At 45.4% G+C, this 26,468-nt stretch overlaps 1 protein-coding gene across 1 annotated transcript in view; it reads left to right on the plus strand.

The window, feature by feature from the left end:
- Window positions 1-26,468, plus strand: part of SLC39A4 (solute carrier family 39 member 4) — an 83,341-nt gene that overhangs the window by 38,470 nt on the left and 18,403 nt on the right. Inside the window, exons 4-8 of the mRNA XM_077490461.1 lie at window positions 6,309-6,490; window positions 9,516-9,690; window positions 10,062-10,234; window positions 17,713-17,868; window positions 21,848-21,964. Of these exons, the coding sequence (XP_077346587.1) occupies window positions 6,309-6,490; window positions 9,516-9,690; window positions 10,062-10,234; window positions 17,713-17,868; window positions 21,848-21,964 (803 nt within the window). The remainder of the gene's footprint in view (window positions 1-6,308; window positions 6,491-9,515; window positions 9,691-10,061; window positions 10,235-17,712; window positions 17,869-21,847; window positions 21,965-26,468) is intronic.

A 26,468-nucleotide genomic window follows, 5' to 3' on the forward strand; every position in this document is an offset into this window, starting at 1 on the left:
GTGGTCAGGAACCAGCCGAGGTCAAACGGGGAATCAGCAGAGAAAAGCCAGAGTCAGGAACTGGTTAAGGTCAACATGGGAATTAACATAGAAAAGCCTGGGTCAGGAACTAGCTGAGGTGAAAATGGGAATCAGCAGAGACAAGCCATGGTCAGGGACTAGCCGAGGTCCAAGAGGGAAGCATCAGACAAGCCGTGGTCAGGAACTAACCAAAGTCAAACCGGTAATCAGCAGAGATGAGCCATGGTCAGGAGTTAGCCAAGGTCAAACTAGGATTTAGCAGAAACAAGCTAGGGTCAGAAACTGGTTGAGGTCAAACTGAGAATCAGCAGAGATGAGCCGTGGTCAGGAATTAGCCAAGGTCAAACTGGGAATCCGCACAGATGAGCCGTGGTCAGGAATTAGCCACGGTCAAACTGGGAATCCGCACAGATGAGCCGTGGTCAGGAATTAGCCAAGGTCAAACTGGGAATCCGCACAGATGAGCCGTGGTCAGGAATTAGCCAAGGTCAAACTGGGAATCAGCACAGATGAGCCGTGGTCAGGAATTAGCCACGGTCAAACTGGGAATCCGCACAGATGAGCCGTGGTCAGGAATTAGCCAAGGTCAAACTGGGAATCCGCACAGATGAGCCGTGGTCAGGAATTAGCCACGGTCAAACTGGGAATCAGCAGAGACAAGGCAGGGTCAGGAACTGATTCAGATCAGCATGGGAATTAACATAGAAAAGCCAGTGTCAGGAACTAGCTGAGGTCAAACTGGGAATCAGCAGAGATGAGTCGGGGTCAGGAACTAGCTGAGGTGAAGCTAGGATTGAGTAGAGACAATCCGGGGTACAGAACTAGCTCAAGTGAAACGAGAAATCAGACAAGCTAGGGTCAGGAACTGGTTGAAGTTAACATGAGGAACTAAAAAAACAAAAAACCAAGCTGTGCCGGCGCTCAACCTCCCCCCTTCTGTGCTTAAGGGTCCGCTGCAATCCCAGTCCTAGCCCTCCCCCCAGAAAATCCAGGGAAAGTAAATGATGTATATATATCTTTAGGGGATTGCGCCTCCCACTCACTATTTTAACCACTTGCTTACTGGGCACTGTCACCCCCCTCCTGCCCAGACCAATTTTCAGCTTTCAGCGCTGATGCACTTTGAATGACAATTACGCGGTCATACAACACTGTACCCAAATGACATTTTTATCATTTTTTTCCCACAAATAGAGATTTCTTTTGGTGGTATTTAATTACAGCTCGGAGTTTTATTTTTTGCTAAACAAACAAAAAAAGATGCAAAAAAAAAATCATGTTTAATAGTTTGTTATAAAATTTTGCAAACAGGTAATTTTCCTCCTTCATTGAAATGCGCTGATGAGGCGTTACTGATAGGCTGCACTGGTGGGCACTGATAGTCTGCATTGGTGGGCACTGATAGTCTGCATTGGTGGGCACTGATAGTCTGCATTGGTGGGCACTGATAGTCTGCATTGGTGGGCACTGATAGGCTGCACTGGTGGGCACTGATAGTCTGCATTGGTGGGCACTGATAGGCTGCACTGGTGGGCACTGATAGGCATAGTTAAGGCGGCACTAATAGGCAAAGATAAGGTGGCACAGATAGGCACAGAAAAGGCAGTACTGATGGACACAGATAAGGCGGCACTGATGGGCAAAGATGGGCACAGATAAGATGGCACAGATGGGTGGCACGGATGGGTGGTACTAAGGGGCACTGATAGGTACCACTGATAGATGGGACTTATGGGCACTGATAGGTGGCACTGATAGGTGGCTCTGATAGGTGGCACTGCTGGTCACTGATGGGCGGCACTGCTGGGCACTGATGGGCACTGATATGTGGCACTGGGGTGCAGCACCGTTGTTGAGGCAGATTGTGGGCACTGATGGGTGGCACTGTGGGCACTGATGGGTGGCACTGTGGGCACTGCTGGGTGGCACTGTGGGCACTGCTGGGTGGCACTATGGGCACTGCTGGGTGGCACTGATGGGGGGCACTTATTTATTCATGAGGTGGCACTGGCAGGGGGCAGGTGGGCACTGGCAGGGCTGGCCGTGATCGGCTCTTTTTTTTTTTCCTCGCGCTGTCAGTGCGAGGAGGAATAATAGCCGATTACCTGCTCCGTTATATCACATGATCAGCTGTCATTGGCTGACAGCTGATCACGTGATAAGGGGTCGGGATCGACCCCTTGCTCGGATCAGTGATCAGACGAGTCTCATAGACTCGCCGATCACAGAGTGCGCCGCGCGTGCCCCTCAGGGGGCCGCGCAGGCCGCTCGTGCACGGGACGACGTCAATAGACGTAGTCCCGGCAAAGGAGGTCCGCGCTGTAGCTGTCATTCGGCAATAGTGCGGGTCTCCAGTGGTTAACTACCCCCTTCTCAATAGATTACGCTTAATAATACTTATATTCACGAAATAATCACTGTGCCCCCATATTATCCAAAATATATACACAAGACATTAATTTATCATTTCAAATAATATAGCGTCCTTATTGTGCGATATTTTAATTTGATTGTTCCAACTGTGCCGTCTTAATCACCGTCTTAATCACCGTTCTTCTTCTAATCAAAAGTCCACTTGTGTCAACTAAAATAACCAAATCTGTGCCACCGTCACCAAGCAGAATGGCCCCAAGGACTGATTGGGGACATCTGGTGAGTGGCCATTCTGCTTGGTGACGGTGGCACAGATTTGGTTATTTTAGTTGACACAAGTGGACTTTTGATTAGAAGAAGAACGGTGATTAAGACGGTGATTAAGACGGCACAGTTGGAACAATCAAATTAAAATATCGCACAATAAGGACGCTATATTATTTGAAATGATAAATTAATGTCTTGTGTATATATTTTGGATAATATGGGGGCACAGTGATTATTTTGTGAATATATGTATTATTAAGCCTGATCTATTGAGAAGGGGGTAGTTAAAATAGTGAGTGGGAGGCGCATATCCCCTAAAGATATATAAAGGGTCAGGAACTAGCCGAGGTAAAACTGGGAATACGCAGAAACAAGCCGAGGTTGAGATCTAGCTGAGGTGAAACCAGGAATCTGCAGGGTAACAACAACTATCTGGACTCAGTTCTGTCACTTAAAGAGGCCATCTACCTCAAAGATTGGTGTTAGGTGTTCGTGCACCTGCATGCGTGTATGTGCACATTAAATTATCGTATGTATTCAAAATGATTCAATCGGCTGGAAATTGCCTTTGTTCCGTGCACGGACGCATGTTGTCTTCTGATGCTGTCATGACAAAATCAATTACATAAATCACATTTTCATTATATACTGGCCAACTTTATTACAAGATATGGATCTGAAAACAGTACTAGTTGAATATCTGAGTATTACCTGTGGAGGAGGAACACATTTACATGCATAGTCATTTTGAAAACAAAAGGAAAATTACTGAGCGCAAGAAGAATTGACCCACCAAACCCTTCCAAGGGATGGCATAGCTGTGGTCATTGTAAAACCTTCAAGTAAATGTCAACGACACGAGAATTTATTACCCTCAACGGTGCCGAAACAAGGTCATGCAGAGCCCAAGGCGAAAATGTCACACTGCGTCCTCCCTCCCCCTTCCCGTGTTTATTACGAATGAGTTGATGTATTTTCATGGCAAGAAAATAATATTCTATGCATTCTTTTTTCCAGTGCAGTTGGTTGCAGCGCAAACCATGGCATGACATTGTCGCTGTGCGAAAAGAACTTAAGGAAATGTCCCTTGTGACATTTCAATAAAGTTCTAACAAAAGAAGTATACGGTGTGGGTCACCAGGACCAGCACTCTTTACTTCCAACACACACCAACAGCCTTTGCATTTATAGTACATTGCATACATTTACTACACTTTATTGTTTGTGTGACACCGCCCTCACTGACCTCCTCTGTTTAGGAGAGGAAGAATAAATTTGGCAAAAAAAATATTATATAAATACTATTCTATTAGCCCTTGTACACACGGTCGGAGATTCCGACGGAATGTGTCCGATCGGGCCATTTTGTCGGATAATCCGACTGTGTGTGGTCTCCATCGGACTGTTTCCGTCGGAGTATCCGACGGACCAAGTTTTCCAACTTGACGGTAAAATTTTCCGACAACATGATCCGATCGGACCTTGTCCGATCATGTGTAGAGAATTCCGATCGGACAAAGTGCCACGCATGCTCAGATCAAATTTCTACACCAAAGCTATTGGCTACTGGCCTGAACGTAGTCCCGTCGTAACGAAATAACGTCATCACCTTCTGAACGATTGGATTTTCCAACAACTTTGTCCGACCGTGTGTATGCAACAGTTTCGGACAAAATCCGTCGGACAAAATCCGACGGACAAAATCCAAGGGATTTGGTTGTCGGAATGTCCGACCGTGTGTACAAGGGCTTAGAAAGACAACACTCTGATGACGTATGCTGGCAGCAACCTCCATCGGTTGCTAGCTTCATATTTCCAGTGCTTCCAAAGTATTCTTGTAAGCCTGTTCTACTTGTGTGGGTGTTAACATGCTTAAAATGTCCATCTTTCTGTATTTTTTACCAATAGGCACACTGCTGCATTAATTGTCACCCCCAGCATTTGAGCCAGTCTACGCAGTAACAACCCCCAACATTGTTTCCGGTCTCTGCAGTAATAACCCACCAGAATTGGTACCAGTTTCTGCAATTATAATCCCCAGCATTAGTACCACTTTCTGCAATTATAACCCCCAGCAATGGTGCCAGTTTCTGCAATTATAACCTCCAGCATTGGTGCCAGTTTCGGCAATTATAACCCCCAGCATTGGTACCAGTTTCCACAATATTGCAATATTAACCCCAACATTGGTGCCAGTCTCTGCAGTAATAACCCCAAGCATTGGTACCAGTTTATACAATTCTAACCCCCAGCATTGGTGCCAGTTATTGCAATTCTAACCCCCAGCATTGGTGCCAGTTTCCACAATAATGCAGTAATAACACCAACATTGGTGCCAGTCTCTGCAGTAATAACCCCCAGCATTGGCACCAGTTTCTGCATTTATAACTCCCAGCATTGGTACCAGTTTATGCAATTATAACCCCCAACATTGGTGCCAGTTTCCACCATAATGCAATTATAGCCCCCAGCATTGATCCCAGTCTCTGCAGTTAAAACTCATAGCATTGGTGCCAGTTTTTGCAGTTATAACCCCCAGCAATGGTGCCAGTTTCTGCAATTATAACCTCCAGCATTGGTGCCAGTTTCTGCAATTTTAACCCCCAGCATGGGTACCAGTTTCTGTAATTATAACCCCCCGCATTAGTACCAGTTTCCACAATATTGCAATAATAACACCAACATTGGTGCCAGTCTCTGCAGTAATAACCCCAAGCATTGATACCAGTTTCTACAATTCTAACCCCCAGCATTGGTGCCAGTTATTGCAATTAGAACCCCCAGCATTGGTGCCAGTTTCTGCAATTATAACCCCCAGCATTGGTGCCAGTTTCCACAATAATGCAGTAATAACACCAACATTGGTGCCAGTCTCTGCAGTAATAACCCCCAGCATTGGCACCAGTTTCTGCATTTATAACTCCCAGCATTGGTACCAGTTTCTGCAATTATAACCCCCAACATTGGTGCCAGTTTCCACAATAATGCAATTAAAGCCCCCAGCATTGGTCCCAGTCTCTGCAATTCAAACTCATAGCATTGATGCCAGTTTTTGCAATTACGGTATAACCCCCAGCATTGGTAGCCCCTTAACCTTGTTCCTAAATTTATGATTTAACTCCTTTGTGCTGCTGTAGTGTCAATATGTGCCACTGGCTATTAATCCTGGTAAGTTGATGGTGTGTAAGGGCTGTTAAAGTGTTGCCTATAGACAATTTTGGATACTGAAGTTCATTGTTGTTTTACAGGCACACAAAATTGTAAGGCTTGATGCGTTGGGTATCTATACTCGATGTAACCTTTTTATATTTTACAAAAAAAAATTGGGCAATATATTGCATTTGTGTGCACCAGTGTTCGTGATTTTTTACTGAAAAATTGTGTTTCATAAACCAATGCACTAATATCATAAGCATTTTGGAACTGCTACCATTTTATTCTCTATGGTCTCTGCTTCCAGAAAATATATACCGTTTAGGGGGTTTAACTAATCTTTAGGCCTAATTATTATTTTTTTTATTATATCTGTAAAAAATGTAAAAACAGCTCTGGCAGCGAGAGGGTTAAATAAAAGCTTAGGTAAAATTTAGGGGAAATGGGCAGAGGTCCTATTTATATGCTCATACAAGTATCATTTTTTTTTTCAGTACTTCGCTCCATAATGATTACGCTGAAGCTCTTGAGCCAAGATGACCACGATCACGACCATGACCATGATCACGACCATGACCATGATCACGACCATGACCATGAAAATCACACAGAAAGCAGCAGGAGGAGACGGAGCTTAGGAGATTCTGAAACCACTCATGTTACTCATTGGGATGAGGTGATCTTCTTTTATATAATCATCTTCTTCTTCTGCACACCACATTGGATGGGATGGAACCACATTGGATGGGATGGGGCCACAACGGATGGGATGGGACCACATTGGATAGAATGGGACCACTTTGGATAGGATGTGGCCATAGTGGCTAGGATGGTGACACACTGGATGGGATGGGGACTCATCAGATGGGATGGGAACACATTGGATAGGGTGGGCCACATTGGATAGGATGGGAACACATTGGATGGAACGAGGACACATTGGATGGGATGGGACCACATTGGATAGCATGGGACCACATTGGATGAGATGGGGCCCCACTGGATAGGATAGGACCACATTGAATGTGATGGGGACACATTGAATGGGATAGAACCTCATTGAATGGGATGGGGCCACAATGGATAGGATAGGACCACATTGGATATTATGGGGCCACAATGACTTGGATGGGGCCATATTTGATAGAATGTGGCCACTGGTCACATTGGATGGGATGGGGACACATTGGATGGGATGGGACCACATTTGATAGGATGGGTCCACTTTGGATGGGATGGGACCATATTGGCTGGGATGGTGACACACTGAATGGGATGGGAACTCATCGATGGGATGGGACCACATTGGATATGATGGGACCACATTGGATATGATGGGACCACATTGGATATGATGGGACCACAATGGCTAGGATGGGACCACAATGGCTAGGATGGGACCATATTTGATAGAATGTGGCCACATTGGATGGGATGGGGACACATTGGATGGGATGGGACCACTTTGGATAGGATGGGTCCGCATTGAATGGGATGAGACCGCATTGGATGGGATGGGACCATATTGGATAGCATAGACCCACATTGGATGGGGCGAGGACACATTGGATGGGACGAGGACACATTGGATGGGATGGGACCACATTGGATAGCATGGGACCACATTGGATGAGATGGGGCCCCACTGGATAGGATAGGACCACATTCATAGTTTCATAGTTTGTAAGGTTGAATAAAGACACCAGTCCATCCAGTTCAACCTGAGTGAGTGTCTACATTTGTCCCTGTACATTGCACACTCACATTGGTCCCTACCCACAAGGAGCCCACAATCCAAGGTCCCCATTCATATACTAGGGCCAATTTTGGACAGAAGCCAATTAACCTACCTGCATGCCTTTGGATTGGATGTGATGGGGACACATTGAATGGGATAGAACCTCACTGAATGGGATGGGGCCACAATGGATAGGATAGGACCACATTGGATAGGATGGGGCCACAATGGCTTGGATGGGACCATATTTGATAGAATGTGGCCACATTGGATGGGATGTGGACACATTGGATGGGATTGGACCACATTTGAGAGGATGGGTCCACATTGGATGGGATGGGACCATATTGGCTAGGATGGTGACACACTGGATGGGATGGGGACTCATCGGATGGGATGGGACCACATTGGATAGGATGGGTCCGCATTGAATGGGATGGGACCACATTGGATGGGATGGGACCATATTGGATAGCATTGACCCACATTGGATGAGATGGGGCCACATTTGGATTTTACAGGGTCACATTGGATGGGATAGGACCACATTGCTTGGGATAAGACCATATTGAATGGGATAGGGCCACATTGCTTTAGATAGGGCCACATTGGATGGGATAGGGCCACATTGGATAGGGCCTCATTGTATGGGTTGGGGACACTGCTGCACACTGTTTTGTTGGAGTAGATTATCATCCATTAACTTTTATAAATGTCCCTCATGTGTGGATGCTATGCTATATAATTACAGCTGTGGCAGGACACTGTTTGAGGGGGTTAAAGGAAATCTGTACTGATAGAAATAAGGAGGCTTCCATTGCTGGCCTCCTCCTGAAAATTCTAATTGCCTGGCTATCCCCGACCTAAATACTTTCCAAGTCACTGACCTGGAACAAGGATTCACCACATCAGAAGAAAGCCAGAACTCTTGATTTGCCTAGTTATCAGTGACTCATAAATTACCAAAGCCTTCGGATCGTCATACCAGTCAAGTGATGAGTATTTCCAAAGGACAAGCTCAGTAATGGAAAACTAACATATTAACACCCACACAAGTAGAACAGGCTTAGTTACAGGCAGTAGAACATACTGGTCCATAGGGAGACCTCCACCTCGCCAAGTCCTCTCATGCCCCACCAAGAACATTCATTCTACCAATATTACAGCCAGAAGAACATAACATTCAATAGAAAGTCTGCCATCTGTACCAAGACCTCTCATCTCCTGCCCTGAACGTTCCTTCCACCAATGTTATAGGCAGTAGAACAAACCAGTCCATAGAGAGGCCGCTACCTCATCAAGTCCTCCCATGACCCACCAAGAACATTCATTCTACCAGTATTACAGTCAGAAGAACATAACGTTCAATGGAGAGTCCTCCATCTGTACCAAGTCCTCTCATCTCCTGTCTAGAAAATTCCTTCTACTAATATTATGGGCAGTAGAACATACCAATCCATAGAGAGTCCTGCATCTGTACAAAGTGCTTGGTCTTCTGGCCTGTTGGGCGGGAGGAGGTTCCAGTATACAAGGCCCACACTGTGTCCTGCTTATGTACATGCCATCCATTAGCTGGCAGACGTGTCCATTACAGGTCCCTCACAAGGTCCTCATGGAGCTTCCACAGGGTCCCAAAGGGTTCAAGTGGTAATGTTGGTGTCCTTGTCACCACTTGAACCCTTGGGGACCCTTTGGAAGGTAGTTTAGAATCTGGCGTACAACCTTCATGTATCTGCAGTATAGATAATTGTGTACCTGCCAGTCTGCCACTTCACAAGGGATTATGAAGGTGGGCTTCAGACAGCTGGTGTGTGATGGGGTCATACCAGTACAGACGATGCACATGGGTGGCTTCTTTGTGCCTTTTGCAGCCTTTATTAATGTCAAAGGGCCTGGGGAGCATTTCACAGTTTTCACTCAGCAAGGGGCACTGACAATATTCATGAATCTTTCTCCCCCCCAGACATGTTTCAGTCCTCATCAGATCTTCGATATCCATGGGCTGAATGAGACGGTGGGGATCTCTCCAGAGGAATTTCCAGACATCAGCATCAGTCTAATCCAACAGCAGCTCATCGGCCTCTGCCCAAAGACCACGCCAAGCAATGCCACTGGCGAACAACTCAGCACTGCTATGAGTAAGTGACCGCATCAATACTGAGGGGTGCTAAAGAGGGACAGTCATGTACGTCTTTACCTGGAGATTACACTCTACTGTCCCCCCACAGTCACACACTATTATTGTACATTTATATAGCTCTGACATATACCGCAGTGCTGTACAGAGATCAGTGAGCCATCACATCAGTCTCTGTACCATAGGAGCTTACACTCAACGTATAATCATAGATTGGTATATTTGTGGTCCTGTTGTTGGTAAGTTGTTCCATGACATCATCACTCTGGTGTTTATGCTATTGGAGGACTATATGGATATATTTGTTTTCTCCTCTCTGAGGACAATCATCCTTATAATGTTTTCTTTGCTCTAATCCTCTCCGTCACACAGAGTATATATACGCCAGTATCGCCACGCTGCTGGTGTGCCTGTGCTCCCTCTTCGGCATCACCATCCTTCTCTGCACCACCTGCACCAGCATCTACCAGTACGTCATCCAGTTCTTTGTCAGCCTGGCGGTCGGATCTCTGACTGGAGATGCCATTCTGCACCTCATCCCGCAGGTAATGGTCAGAGGCCTCAGGCTAGAGGTTTGGGGTAGTGTGTGTGTGGGGAGGGGTCTGGAGTCTGGGCTGCTATACAGTTCATATAATAACCTATGGATGGGCAGGCTCAGTGCTGAGTATCAGGAGGGGAAGAGGCAGATTTCCTTCATAATGTCCCAACTCAGAGCTCAGGTGTCTCCAGTGAAGGGTCCTGGTAATCCTCCATCATATAAAGACATTGTAGGCAATTGTGCTCTCCCAACCTTGTTTGGTGAAGACTCTTTTCTGTTCCATCATGACTGTGCCCCCCCCCCCCCCCCCCCCCATGTACAAAGTCAACTTCATAAAGACACGTGACCAGTTTGGTGTGGAGAAAACTCGACTCTCCTGCACACAGTCCTCAACCCTACTGAACACCTTTTGGGATAAATTGGAACTCCCATGGTAAGCCAGGTCTTCTAATCCAACATCAGTACCTGACCTAAAAAACAGGCACACATTCCTACACATACCCTCCAAAATCTTGTGGAAGGACTTTACAGATGACTGGAGCATGGTATAGCCACAAAGGGCTGCAATTACAAAGACATGCAGGTAGGTTAATTGGCTTCTGTCCAAAATTGGCCCTAGTGTATGAATGGGGACCTTGGATTGTGGGCTCCTTGGGGGTAGAGACCAATGTGAGTGCGATATACAGGGATAGAGACAATTGTAGACACTCACTCAGGTTGATCCGTAGACATTGGCATATCTTGACAGGGGATCAAATTCTTGGGACTGTTCTACCCGAAGTCCCTAGGGTCATTTTCAAAGGGGCCTCCACATTGGGAAATAGGATTGCCCCCAGTGTACAGAATCCCCCGGTTGAGAATAGATGTTTCTTCCAGAACCTTAAAGGGTTTTACAGGTGCAAGAACTGCCAAGTCTGCTCCTACAACGTTAATAAAAACTCCAAGATTCCTGATTTTGTCTCCACCAATACCCAGAGGAGATATACAGTTGAGCCGTTCATCACCTGCTCCTCTCAAGCGGTTGTATATCTCATTCAATGTCCCTGTGGACTTCAGTACATAGGGAGAACTAAGAGAGCTCTGAAAGTTAGACTGAATGAGCATATTGCCAACATCAAACGTGGCTTTGATAAGCACCCCTTATCAAGGCACTATGATGAAAAACACTGTAGAGATCCATCCAATACACTGTATATGGGGATCGATAAGTATAAACCGCACTGGAGGGGCGGAGCTTTGGTGAGGGAGATCTCACGGTTAGAAATGTTTTGGATATATAAGTTGAAAACTTACGCACCCTTTGGTATGAATATCGACACTGACGTGAATGCGTTTATAAATAACGCATAATGCGCATCACAACCAAGCATCTCTTCCTACATAGTGTTTTATATTTTTTATTTATTTTATCTTTGGCTTCATGCCATTTTTATTCACTTTTATTTCAATTTTTGATATATGCATCTCTATATATTTTTTATGTGACCAAAAAACTTGTGTATAAGTTACCCAGTGTGGGGTGTACGATTGTTCCCCTATTTTGTTCATTATTTAGACTGTAATTAGCATATTTTGGGGAACGTGTATATGGATTTGAGATCACCATATTCATGTCCTATATGTTTTTTTTGGAGATGACATTTGATTTGTTGTTACTGTTATCGTTATTGGAACAAGTCCCCTCCTCCCCCTTGTTTCTGTCCTTCGCTATGGGGGCTCGAATTCATGGACATTGGAGGTCCTGTCCGTTTAAGGGCTGGGATGGGTTTGTACTGATCAGAGGGTCGGCAGCTCCCCTTTCCCTTCACTCCCCTTTGCCGCTTGTCGGTGGGGGGAGGAGTTTTGTATGCCCATCTCTGCTGTGTGCACCCAGTGGAGTATGGGGCTTAGTTTTGGCCGGACAAGTTTGTATGCGGTTGTCTCGCTGCCACTCTGTCCAATTAGCGAGACGAGGCTCTATCAAGGCATTGCGCATGCGTGCGCAGTTGCCTTATCTGTTCAATGAGAACGAGACCGGGCTGTGTTGAAGCGCTCACATGTCCGCGGTGGGCGGGGATGTGGTGCTTCTATCCAATCACGCCATGGGAAGGGCGGTACTAGGCTGTTGGCTGAGTATAGAGATATGGGCGATGACGCTGTTGCGCGTCACTTCCGCCGCTCCGACCCCTCACCTCGTATCCCATTGGTGGTGATATGGAGGCTTGGTTGGATCTCGGTAACAACGAGGCTCGTCCGGACTGCTCCACAGCATATTTACAGTTAGGATATCGGCCCCACGAGGAGGACGTATGTCGTTCTCCGTTATTATTTTTATTGTTAACTTTTGATTTATTTAGGTCCCCTTTTTTTAATGTTTAAAAATTGACCCGCACACGTCACTTCCGGTCTATACCCGGAAGTGCGGCTGAGTGGTCCTACGGAGGAGGTGATTTGGGCCAATATGTATGTATATATATTTGGGGCATCTTGGCGTGTCACCCATACCCCAGGACGACGTGATCTTTTCACGAAACGCGTTGGGTGGCGTGACACGCTTTCTGCCTCATTAGAAGTTGCAACTGAATAAGGATACCGTTTGGAGTTTGCGATCGGCCGACGCTTTTCCATTGACGATATGCTCTGTGTCCATTTACTTCTGTAAGTGCACTCCTTTTTATGTTCTTTTTTAATAAACGGTGTTACACTATTTTGGATTGTTTGTTTCCTCCTTATGGTGAACATCTGCTTCTTGGTTGAAATTCGTTTGAGTCTGGCACCAGTGGTCTCTTATCCTTCGAAGATCTGAGTCTGATGCATACCTTGTCTTGACCTTAAGATACGCACTCCTTACTGGGGCATCTGGTAAGGAGCCATTTGTTATCTACACGGTGGTGGTGCACTTTAAATTTTGCTTCACGACTACACCTGTTTTGGATGTTTGGACAAGTCACTGTGGACATTTGTTTGTTTTGAACACACTCACCTGGACTTTTCAACAAGTTTTTTATTTTTATTTTTATTTTTTATTTTTTATTTTATTTTATTTATTTTTGATTTTCATTTAGCAATTTCTGCACATATTCCTTCGAAGCACTAGTACCATTGAGATTTCTGTATCGAGTTACTAGTGCTTATTTATAACAATTGGTGGTATTTTATATGTGGTCTTACCTGTACTGCATGGGTATATGTCGCTAATGCATTTTCTATGTTGGGGTTTATGTTATACTCTGCACATTATTGAGCACACATGCACTTCATTGTTTATTCACACCTTAATTTAAATATTAAGGATTGCGCAGTTCTATTTCCTTTTTTTCAAGTCCTTTTTATATAGCATTTTTTGGTATATATTTCGAATTGCTGCATGACAAAAAATTTTGTTTGTTTTTTTCACTGTAGCGCAGATTTTCTTTCCTCTTTTAAACTCACTCAGGTTGAACTGGATGGACTGGTAACTCCATATTAATGGACTTCATATTAATGCCCACTGGGGGCAACTCCGTTTTAATGGCCATGGTTGGGAACGACTTTATATTAATGGCCATGGCTGGGGACAGCTCCACATTATTTGCCATGATGGAGGGACAACTCCTATATTAACTAAATGACGGCCAGGCGGCGCACCTATTGTGGCGGGAGGCCGTCATATGACGGCCTCCCGTTTAAACAGGGAATGCGCGCGATCGTGTGCACGCATCCCTGTTTCTTCGGTGGCGGCGTGTCACAGAGACACCGCTCGCCACCGAAGGGGGTGAACAGCCATTCGTTATGGCTGTTTACCACGTGATCGGCCGTGATGAAGTCACACCTCGACTGTGCACGGCGCATGCGTGTGATCATGAGCGTGCTGTGCGTGCACGTCAGTGGCGGCGTGTTCCCCGGGAACACTGCTCGTCACCGACGCTGGTAAACAGCCATTGGCCGGCTGTTTACCCACGTAATCGGCTGTGATCCTTTCACAGCCGATCACTAAAATGTAAACAAACTGCGGTAACGAGATGTTACCGGGTTGTTCTCCTCCTCACACACCGATCGTGTGTGAGGAGGAGATTGCGGTAACATCTCGTTACCGCCTAGTGTACACCAATCACACTGATTGCCTGCCTGCCCCCCCCCAATAAAGAGGACCTGTCACCACCCCTCATAGTACCTGTCAATCACAGTCCATCAGAGTACCTGTCACAACCCATCAGAGTACGCGAGTACCTGTCACCAGCCCATCAGAGTACCCGAGTACCTGTCACCAGCCCATCAGAGTACCCCAGTACCTGTCCCAGCCCATCAGAGTACCCGAGTACCTGTCACGGCCCATCAGGGTACCCGAGTACCTGTCACGGTCCATCAGGGTATCCGAGTACCTGTCACGGTCCATCAGAGTACCCGAGTACCTGTCACAGCCCATCAGAGTACCCTAGTACCTGTCCCAGCCCATCAGAGTACGCGAGTACCTGTCACCAGGCCATCAGAGTACCCCAGTACCTGTCCCAGCCCATCAGAGTACCCGAGTACCTGTCACGGCCCATCAGGGTACCCGAGTACCTGTCACGGTCCATCAGGGTACCCGAGTACCTGTCACGGTCCATCAGAGTACCCGAGTACCTGTCACAGTCCATCAGGGTACCCGAGTACCTGTCACAGTCCATCAGGGTACCCGAGTACCTGTCACAGTCCATCAGGGTACCCGAGTACCTGTCACAGTCCATTAGAGTACCGAGTACCTGTCACAGTCCATCAGGGTACCCGAGTACCTGTCACAGCCCATCTGAGTACCCGAGTACCTGTCACAGTCCATCAGGGTACCCGAGTACCTGTCACCAGCCCATCAGAGTACCCGAGTACCTGTCACAGTCCTTTAGAGTACCGAGTACTTGTCACAGTCCATTAGAGTACAGACTACCTGTCACAGTCCATTAGAATACCGAGTACCTGTCACAGTCCATTAGGGTACCCGAGTACCTGTCACAGTCCATTAGAGTACCCGAGTACCTGTCACAGTCCATTAGAGTACCCGAGTACCTGTCACAGTCCATTAGAGTACCGAGTACCTGTCACAGTCCATTAGAGTACCGAGTACCTGTCACAGTCCATTAGAGTACAGAGTACCTGTCACAGTCCATCAGAGTACAGAGTACCTGTCACAGTCCATCAGGGTACCCGAGTACCTGTCACAGTCCATCAGGGTACCCGAGTACCTGTCACAGTCCATCTGTGTACCCGAGTACCTGTCACAGTCCATCTGTGTTTACCCGAGTACCTGTCACAGTCCATATGAGTACCTGTCACCACCCTTCAGAGTACCCAAATACCAGTCACCAAACCATCAGAGTACCTGTCACCAGGCCATCAGAGTACCCGAGTACCTGTCACCATGCCATCAGAGTACCCGAGTACCTGTCACCAGGCCATCAGAGTACCCGAGTACCTGTCACCAGGCCATCAGAGTACCCGAGTACCTAGTTGCAGCCCATGCCTCATAGAATATACGTTGGGGTGTTTGCTTTCCAAAATGGGGTCATTTTTTGGGTAATTTCCCTGTCCTGGTGGTCCAGGACCTTCAAAAGTGTGATGGGTAGGAATGAACTGAGATGTGTCATTTATGCTCCTAGAACGCCTGAACGTACTACTTCAATGTTGGGCCTCCCTATGTGACCAGGCTGTGTAAAAGTCCTACACATGTGGTATCGCCATACTCGGGAGGAGTAGCAGAATGTGTTTTGGGTTGTAATTTTTGCTATATACATGCTATGTGTTAGAAATATCTTATAAATTGACAATTTTGTGTAAAAAAAAATGCGTTTTAATTTTTTTCCACATATTCCAAAAACTTCTGGAAAAAAATTAACCATTCAAAAGACTCATTATGCCTCACAGATTATACGTTGGGGTGTTTGCTTTCCAAACTGGGGTCATTTTATGGGCAATTCCATTGTCCTGGTGCTCCAGGGCCTTCAAAATTGTAATAGGTGGCTATGAAATGAGATGCGTCATTTTTGCTCGTAGAACGTCTGAAGGTACTACATCAATGTTGGTGCTCTGTATGTGGTCAGGCTGTGTAAAAGTCTCACACATGTGGTATCGCCGTACTCGGGAAGAGTAGCAGAATGTATTTTGGGGTGTAATTTGTTGTATGCATATGCTGTGTGTGAGAAATAACCTGATAATATGACAATTTAGTAAAAAAAAAATAAAAAAAATACAAAAATCTTTATTTTGCAAAGAATTGTGGGAAAAAATGACAACTTAAAAAAACTCACCATGCTACTTACTTAATACCTTGGAATGTCTACTTTGTAAAAAGGGGTCATTTGGGGGGTATTTGTACTTTCCTGACTTGTTAGTGTCTCAAGAAATGAGATACACCTGATGTACTGAAGGCCTGATCAGATGTGATCAATTTTCAGTGATTGGCACCATAGTTTGTAGACTCTATAACTTTCACAAAGACCAAATAATATATACTAATGTGGGTTATTTTTACCAAAGATATGTAGCAGTATAAATTTTGGCCAAAATGTATGAAGAAAAATTACTAATTACCAAAAATTTATGACAGAAACAAAGAAAAAGGCATTTTTTTCACAAAATTTACGTTTTATTTTATTTATAGCACAAAAAATAAAAAACCAACTAGTGTTTAAATACCACTAAAAGAAAGCTCTATTTGTGTGTAAAAAAGGACACAAGTTTCATATGGGTACAGTGTTGTATGACTGAGTAATTGTCATTCAAACTGTGAGAGCGCTGAAAGCTGAAAATTGGTCTGGTCAGGAAGGGGGTGTAACTGCACTGTATTGAGGTGGTTAATGTTGTTTGGAGGGGCCAAATACAATATTAATGACTATGGCTTGGGGTGAGATGTCCTACAAGCCCATATGTCCAGAAAATGTTGGCTATATCATATACATTAATGACCATAGGGAAGAGGGGCAACTCCATATTAATGGCTATGGTTGGGGGCAGCTGCATTTTAATGGTCATGGTTGGGGACAACCCCCTATCAATGGCCATGGTTGGAGGCCACTCCATATTAATGGCCATGGTTGAGGGCAACTTCATAATAGTGTCCACGGGGGAGGGACAAATCCATATTAATGGCCACGATTGGGGTGACTCCATATTAATGGCTATGAGGGAGGGGTCAACTCCAATATTAATGGCCATGGGTTGGGATGAGATGTCCTACAAGTTCATATAGGTTTGCACAAAGTTTTGGCCATATTGCGTACCATATGAGACCAGCAGATCTAGATTTATTTTCAGGAAGAAAAATACAAAATACACGTTAGTGCATGTTAAAAACACGTCAACACACATAAACGCAACATTAATGCAGAATACACTGAAAGCTCCACTTATGATATGTAACGCGTAAATCTAGAGTAAATCTTGTATATAATACCACATACTATAAATACCATAAGAAGGATTTAACCTGACTGTACGTTGTGATTATTACAATGGGGGTCCTGCATGGCATGGCTCATCTCCTCCTTGTCTCCGCAGTTCCTGGGTCTGCATTCACACAGCGACACGGACAGTCATGCTGATCACGCCGAAGAGGAGGACCGCACTCACATCTGGAAGCTGCTGACAGTCCTGGGAGGTCTCTATGCCTTCTTCCTGATGGAGAGTTTGTTCAATATACTGATGAGAGATAAGGTGAGTCCCAATCACTGGAAAATCAGCTCAGGGTGTCATTTTTTGGCAGGGATGGGAAAAAAACTGGAAATTAAATCCTCCCCTCCCCCCAGGATTGTCCATCCCAGAGAACAGATTATATAATATATCCTAGAAGGAGCCTAGCTTGCTCACATCATTTTGTGACATCATTTATGGTCATGTATGAAGCTTGGCTCCTCCCTCTAGGGGGCACTTCATACAGCTCCTCCCCATGTGTGCAGTGTGGCTCCTCCCTCGGGGGGGAAGTTCATAAGCTCCTTCTATGTATGAAATTTGGGAAGGCCACAAAGCTCCTCTTCATGTGGGAAGTTTGGTTTCCTCCTAGGGGGGAAGAGCACAGAGGTCCTCTTCATGTGTAAAGCTTGGTTCCCTCCTTGGGGGAAGGGCAGAGAGGTCCTCTTCATGTGTAAAGCTTGGTTCCCTCCTTGGGGGAAGGGCAGAGAGGTCCTCTTCATGTGTGAAGTTTAGTTTCCTCCTTGGGGGAAGGGCACACAGCTCCTCCTCATGTGTAAAGTTTAGTTTCCTCCTTGGGGGGAGGGCACACAGCTCCTCTTCATGTGTGAAGTTTGGTTTCCTCCTTGGGGGAAGGGCACACAGCTCCTCTTGATGTGTGAAGATTGGTTTCCTCCTTGGGGGAAGGCCATACAGCTCCTCTTCAAGTTTGGTTCCCTCCTAGGGGGGAAGGGCACACAGCTCCTCTTCATGTGTGAAGTTTGGTTTCCTCCTTGGGGGAAGGGCACACAGCTCCTCTTCATGTGTGAAGTTTGGTTTCCTCCTTGGGGGAAGGGCACACAGCTCCTCTTCATGTGTGAAGTTTGGTTCCCTCCTTGGGGGAAGGGCAGAGAGGTCCTCTTCATGTGTAAAGCTTGGTTCCCTCCTTGGGGGAAGGTCATATACAGTGGATGTAAAAAGTCTATGCACCCCTGTTCAAATGTCAGATTTCTGTGATGTAAAAAAATGAGACAAAGATAAGTCATTTCAGAACTATACAACTCAATCGAAAAACAAACTTAAATCTTTTTTTTGGGGGGGGGGGGGGGTCAGTACACGCCTGCCATCATTTAAAGTGCCTCTGATTAACATCAAATAAAGTTCAGCTGTTCTAGTAGGTCTTTCCTGACATGTTCTTAGTCGCATCCTACAGCAAAAGTCATGGTCCTCAGAGAGCTTCCAAAGCATCAGAGGGATCTCATTGTTGAAAGGTATCAGTCAGGAGAAGGGTACAAAATGTTTCCAAGGCATTAGATATACCATGGAACACAGTGAGGACCGTCATCATCAAGTGGAGAAAATCTGGCACAACAGTGGCATCACCAAGAACTGGACGTCCCTCCAAAATTGATGAAAAGACGAGAAGAAAACTGGTCAGGGAGGCTGACAAGAGGCCTCCAGCAACATTGAAGTGGTTGTAAACCCATCAAATCAAGTTTCTGTAAAATGAATCAATGTGCCCTAATGCCCTGTTTGCGCTGTGAGTGGCTTCCTACCTGTTTGCTTTCTAATCCTTTATTTTCTTTTCAATGACGTCACCGGCGCATGCGCGATTAGTGGAAAAATAGAACTCTGGATAGCCACACTCCAAAAAATTTTTACCTTTATTAAAAAATGTATATCAAAGCATCACAGGGCAATACAGACTAACTAGCATCATGCTTTGGGGCTGTTTTTACCTCAGCTGGAACAGGGGTCTTAGTCAAGGTAGAGGGAATTATGAACAGTTCCAAATACCAGTCAATATTGGCACAAAACCTTCAGGCTTCTGCTAGAAAGCTTAACATGAAAAGGAACTTCATCTTTCCGATTGACAACGTCCTAAAGCCTCCATCCAAATCGACAAAGGAATGGCCTCTCCAGAAGAAGATTAACATTTTGGAATTGCCCTGCCAGAGCCCCGACCTGAATCCCATTGAAAATCTGTGGGGTGATGTGAAGAAAGTTGTGCACAGGAGATGTCCTCCCAATCTGACAGATTTGGGGTGTTTTTGGGCAAATATTGACAAGTCAAGATAGATAGATGATAGACTCCTCCCCAAAAACACTGAGTGCTGGAATAAAATCAAAGGGTGCTTCCTATGCAACCATATTATTATTATTTTTTTGTACAGTTTATAGGTCACATTAAAGGTGGAAAAAGTTCTGAAATTATTTATCTTTATCTCATTTTTTTTACATCACAGAAACCTGACATTTTAACAGGGCTGTGTATACTTTATATTCACTATAGCTCCTCCCCTGTGTGAAGTTTGGTTCCCTCCTTGGGGGAAGGTCATACAGCTCCTCCCCTGTGTGAAGTTTGGTTCCCTCCTAGAGGGAAGGTCATACAGCTCCTCCCCTGTGTGAAGTTTGGTTCCCTCCTAGAGGGAAGGTCATACAGCTCCTCCCCTGTGTGAAGTTTGGTTCCCTCCTAGAGGGAAGGTCATACAGCTCCTCCCCGTGTGTGAAGTTTGGTTCCCTCCTAGACGGAAGGTCATACAGCTCCTCCCCATGTGTGAAGTTTGGTTCCCTCCTTGGGGGAAGGTCATACAGCTCCTCCCCTGTGTGAAGTTTGGTTCCCTCCTTGGGGGAAGGTCATACAGCTCCTCCCCGTGTGTGAAGTTTGGTTCCCTCCTAGACGGAAGGTCATACAGCTCCTCCATGTGTGTGAAGTTTGGTTTCCTCCTTGGGAGAAGGTCATACAGCTCCTCCCCATGTGTGAAGTTTGGTTCCCTCCTTGGGGGAAGGTCATACAGCTCCTCCCCTGTGTGAAGTTTGGTTCCCTCCTAGAGGGAAGGTCATACAGCTCCTCCCCATGTGTGAAGTTTGGTTCCCTCCTAGAGGGAAGGGCATACAGCTCCTCCCCATGTGTGAAGTTTGGTTCCCTCCTTGGGGGAAGGTCATACAGCTCCTCCCCTGTGTGAAGTTTGGTTCCCTCCTTGGGGGAAGGTCATACAGCTCCTCCCCTGTGTGAAGTTTGGTTCCCTCCTTGGGGGAAGGTCATACAGCTCCTCCCCTGTGTGAAGTTTGGTTTCCTCCTTGGGGGAAGGTCATACAGCTCCTCCCCTGTGTGAAGTTTGGTTCCCTCCTAGAGGGAAGGTCATACAGCTCCTCCCCATGTGTGAAGTTTGGTTCCCTCCTAGAGGGAAGGGCATACAGCTCCTCCCCATGTGTGAAGTTTGGTTCCCTTCTTGGGGGAAGGTCATACAGCTCCTCCCCTGTGTGAAGTTTGGTTCCCTCCTTGGGGGAAGGTCATACAGCTCCTCCCCTGTGTGAAGTTTGGTTCCCTCCTTGGGGGAAGGTCATACAGCTCCTCCCCGTGTGTGAAGTTTGGTTTCCTCCTTGGGGGAAGGTCATACAGCTCCTCCCCTGTGTGAAGTTTGGTTTCCTCCTTGGGGGAAGGTCATACAGCTCCTCCCCTGTGTGAAGTTTGGTTCCCTCCTTGGGGGAAGGTCATACAGCTCCTCCCCTGTGTGAAGTTTGGTTTCCTCCTTGGGGGAAGGTCATACAGCTCCTCCCCTGTGTGAAGTTTGGTTTCCTCCTTGGGGGAAGGTCATACAGCTCCTCCCCTGTGTGAAGTTTGGTTTCCTCCTTGGGGGAAGGTCATACAGCTCCTCCCCTGTGTGAAGTTTGGTTTCCTCCTTGGGGGAAGGTCATACAGCTCCTCCCCTGTGTGAAGTTTGGTTTCCTCCTTGGGGGAAGTTCATACAGATCCTCCCCATTTAGACGTTTTGTTCCCTCCAAGGAGGAAGGTCAAACAGATCCTTCCCTTGCATTAAGTTTGGAGCTTTGTAGGAATGAGAGTCGGGCCCATTCATTTCATACAGGGTGGAGAATATCTAATAACAGAGACTCTTTTTTTGGATTAGTGTTATTAATTAGTGTTAGTGTATAATGTCATAAACAGTTGCAGTTGGAGGCTCTATTCATTAGAGAAAGCACAGATTACTGCAGAACGTAAATTCTGTATATTGTCTGCATATAGAATGAAGAGGAAGAAGACCACAAAGGCCACTGTGACCACGGCCTGTCCCTGCAGAACTACCACCAGGAGCAGAAGAGACGGAAACAAGAGAAACAATCCTCATCACAGGCAGATCTGGTAAGATGGAGGCCACCCATCCTCTGAGATTCCTTCCAGGCAGACTTCCCAGAGAACCGCACTACTCTTCCCCAATACCCCAATAACTTCCCATCAACTGTTACACAGTACTCTGATTACCCCCCATCTACTCTTCCTTGTACCCTGCTTACCCCCATCACCTCCTTCATACCCTGATGACTCCATATATTCTCCCCCAGTACCCTGATTATATCCCATCTACTCTTACTCATCTCTCTGGTTATTCTTATTCTAAGCTCCTTCAGTACCCTGATTATATCCCACCTACTCTTACTCATCTCTCTGGTTATTCTTAGTGTAACCTCCCTCAGTACCCTGATTATATCCCATCTACCATTACTCAGTTCTCTGGTAATTCTGAGTCTAAGCTCCCCCAGTACCCTGATTATATCCCATCTATCTTACTCATCTCACTGGTTATTCTGAGTCTAAGCTCCCCCAGTACCCTGATTATACCCCATCTACTCTTACTCATCTCTCTGGTTATTCTTAGTCTAAGCTCCCCCAGTACCATCATTATATCCCATCCACTCTTACTCATCTCTCTGGTTATTCTTAGTCTAAGCTCCCCCAATACCATCATTATATCCCATCTACTCTTACTCATCTCTCTGGTTATTCTGAGTCTAAGCTCCTCCAGTACCCTGATTATATCCCATCTACTGTTACTCATCTCTCTGGTTATTCTTAGTCTAAGCTCCCCCAGTACCATCATTATATCCCATCTACTCTTACTCATCTCTCTGGTTATTCTTATTCTAAGCTCCCCCAGTACCCTGATTATACCCCATCTACTCTTACTCATCTCTCTGGTTATTCTTATTCTAAGCTCCTTCGGTACCATGATTATATCCCATCTACTGTTACTCATCTCTCTGGTTATTCTTAGTCTAAGCTCCCCCAGTACCCTGATTATATCCCATCTACCACTACTCATCTCTCTGGTTATTCTGAGTCTAAGCTCCCCCAGTACCCTCATTATATCCCATCTACTCTTACTCATCTCTCTGGTTATTCTTAGTCTAAGCTCCCCCAGTACCTTGATTATATCCCATCTACTCTTACTCATCTCTGTGGTTATTCTGAGTCTAAGCTCCCCTGTCCCACGATTATATCCCATCTACTCTTACTCATCTCTCTGGTTATTCTTAGTCTAAGCTCCCCCAGTACCTTGATTATATCCCATCTACTCTTACTCATCTCTCTGGTTATTCTTAGTCTAAGCTCCTTCAGTACCCTGATTATATCCCATCTACTGTTACTCATCTCTCTGGTTATTCTGAGTCTAAGCTCCCCCAGTACCATCATTATACCCCATCTACTCTTACTCATCTCTCTGGTTATTCTTAGTCTAAGCTCCTTCAGTACCCTGATTATATCCCATCTACTGTTACTCATCTTTCTGGTTATTCTTAGTCTAAGCTCCTTCAGTACCCTGATTATATCCCATCTACTGTAACTCATCTCTCTGGTTATTCTTAGTCTAAGTTCCCCTGTACCCTGATTATACCCCATCTACTCTTACTCATCTCTCTGGTTATTCTTAGTCTAAGTTCCCCTGTACCCTGATTATATCCCATCTACTGTTACTCATCTCTCTGGCTACTCTCAGTCTAAGCTCCCCCAGTACACTGATTTTACCCCATCTACTCTTACTCATCTCTCTATTTATTCTTAGTCTAAGCTCCTTCAGTACCCTGATTATATCCCATCTACTGTTACTCATCTCTCTGGTTATTCTGAGTCTAAGCTCCCCCAGTACCCTGATTATACCCCATCTACTCTTACTAATCTCTCTGGTTATTCTTAGTCTAACCTCCCCCAGTGCCCTGATTATACCCCATCTACTCTTACTCATCTCTCTGGTTATTCTGAGTCTAAGCTCCCCAAGTACCCTGATTATATCCCATCTACTCTTACTCATCTCTCTGGTTAATCTTAGTCTAAGCTCCTTCAGTACCCTGATTATATCCCATCTACTGTTACTCATCTCTCTGGTTATTCTGAGTCTAAGCTCCCCCAGTACCCTGATTATACCCCATCTACTGTTACTCATCTCTCTGGTTATTCTGAGTCTAAGCTCCCCCAGTACCCTGATTATACCCCATCTGCTCTTACTCATCTCTCTGGTTATTCTTAGTCTAAGCTCCCCCAATACCCTTATTATATCCCATCTATCATTACTCATCTCTCTGGTTATTCTGAGTCTAAGCTCCCCCAGTACCCTCATTATATCCCATCTACTCTTACTCATCTCTCTGGTTATTCTGAGTCTAAGCTCCCCTGTACCCTGATTATATCCCATCTACTTTTACTTATCTCTTTGGTTATTCTGAGTCTAAGTTCCCCCAGTACCCTGATTATACCCCATCTACTCTTACTGATCTCTCTGGTTATTCTTATTCTAAGCTCCTTCAGTACCCTGATTATATCCCATCTACTGTTACTCATCTCTCTGGTTATTCTTAGTCTAAGCTCCCCCAATACCCTTATTATATCCCATCTATCATTACTCATCTCTCTGGTTATTCTTAGTCTAAGCTCCCCTGTACCCTGATTATATCCCATCTACTATTACTCACCTCTATGGTTATTCTGAGTCTAAGCTCCCCCAGTACCCTTATTATATCCCATCTACTCTTACTCATCTCTCTGATTATTATGAGTCTAAGCTCCCCCAGTACCCTGATTATACCCCATCTACTCTTACTAATCTCTCTGGTTATTCTTAGTCTAAGCTCCTTCAGTACCCTGATTATATCCCATCTACTGTTACTCATCTCTCTGGTTATTCTGAGTCTAAGCTCCCCCAGTACCCTGATTATATCCCATCTACTTTTACTTATCTCTTTGGTTATTCTGAGTCTAAGTTCCCCCAGTACCCTGATTATACCCCATCTACTCTTACTGATCTCTCTGGTTATTCTTAGTCTAAGCTCCCCTGTACCCTGATTATATCCCATCTACTATTACTCACCTCTCTGGTTATTCTGAGTCTAAGCTCCCACAGTACCCTTATTATATCCCATCTACTCTTACTCATCTCTCTGATTATTATGAGTCTAAGCTCCCCCAGTACCCTGATTATACCCCATCTACTCTTACTCATCTCTCTGGTTATTCTTAGTCTAAGCTCCTTCAGTACCCTGATTATATCCCATCTACTGTTACTCATCTCTCTGGTTATTCTGAGTCTAAGCTCCCCCAGTACCCTGATTATATCCCATCTACTCTTACTCATCTCTTTGGTTATTCTGAGTCTAAGCTCCCCCAGTACCCTGTTTATATCCCATCTACTGTTACTCATCTCTCTGGCTACTCTCAGTCTAAGCTCCCCCAGTACCCTGATTATATCCCATCTACTATTACTCATCTCTCTGGTTACTCTCAGTCTAAGCTCCCCCAGTACACTGATTTTACCCCATCTACTCTTACTCATCTCTCTATTTATTCTTAGTCTAAGCTCCTTCAGTACCCTGATTATATCCCATCTACTGTTACTCATCTCTCTGGTTATTCTGAGTCTAAGCTCCCCCAGTACCCTGATTATACCCCATCTACTCTTACTAATCTCTCTGGTTATTCTTAGTCTAACCTCCCCCAGTGCCCTGATTATACCCCATCTACTCTTACTCATCTCTCTGGTTATTCTGAGTCTAAGCTCCCCCAGTACCCTGATTATATCCCATCTACTCTTACTCATCTCTCTGGTTATTCTTAGTCTAAGCTCCTTCAGTACCCTGATTATATCCCATCTACTGTTACTCATCTCTCTGGTTATTCTGAGTCTAAGCTCCCCCAGTACCCTGATTATACCCCATCTACTGTTACTCATCTCTCTGGTTATTCTGAGTCTAAGCTCCCCCAATACCCTGATTATACCCCATCTACTCTTCCTCATCTCTCTGGTTATTCTGAGTCTAAGCTCCCCCAGTACACTGATTATACCCCATCTGCTCTTCCTCATCTCTCTGGTTATTCTGAGTCTAAGCTCCCCCAATACCCTGATTATACCCCATCTACTCTTCCTCATCTCTCTGGTTATTCTGAGTCTAAGCTCCCCCAGTAACCTGATTATATCCCATCTACTGTTACTCATCTCTCTGGTTATTCTGAGTCTAAGCTCCCCCAGTACCCTGATTATACCCCATCTACTCTTACTCATCTCTTTGGTTATTCTGAGTCTAAGCTCCCCCAGTACCCTGATTATATCCCATCTACTGTTACTCATCTTTCTGGTTATTCTTAGTCTAAGCTCCTTCAGTACCCTGATTATATCCCATCTACTGTTACTCATCTCTCTGGTTATTCTTAGTCTAACCTCCCCCAGTGCCCTGATTATACCCCATCTACTCTTACTCATCTCTCTGGTTATTCTGAGTCTAAGCTCCCCCAGTACCCTGATTATATCCCATCTACTCTTACTCATCTCTCTGGTTATTCTTAGTCTAAGCTCCTTCAGTACCCTGATTATATCCCATCT

This window comes from Lithobates pipiens, unplaced genomic scaffold (genome assembly GCF_037356315.1).
Source record: "Lithobates pipiens isolate NorthernLeopardFrog02 unplaced genomic scaffold, aLitPip1_a1.2 Scaffold_19, whole genome shotgun sequence".
NCBI lineage: Eukaryota > Metazoa > Chordata > Amphibia > Anura > Ranidae > Lithobates > Lithobates pipiens.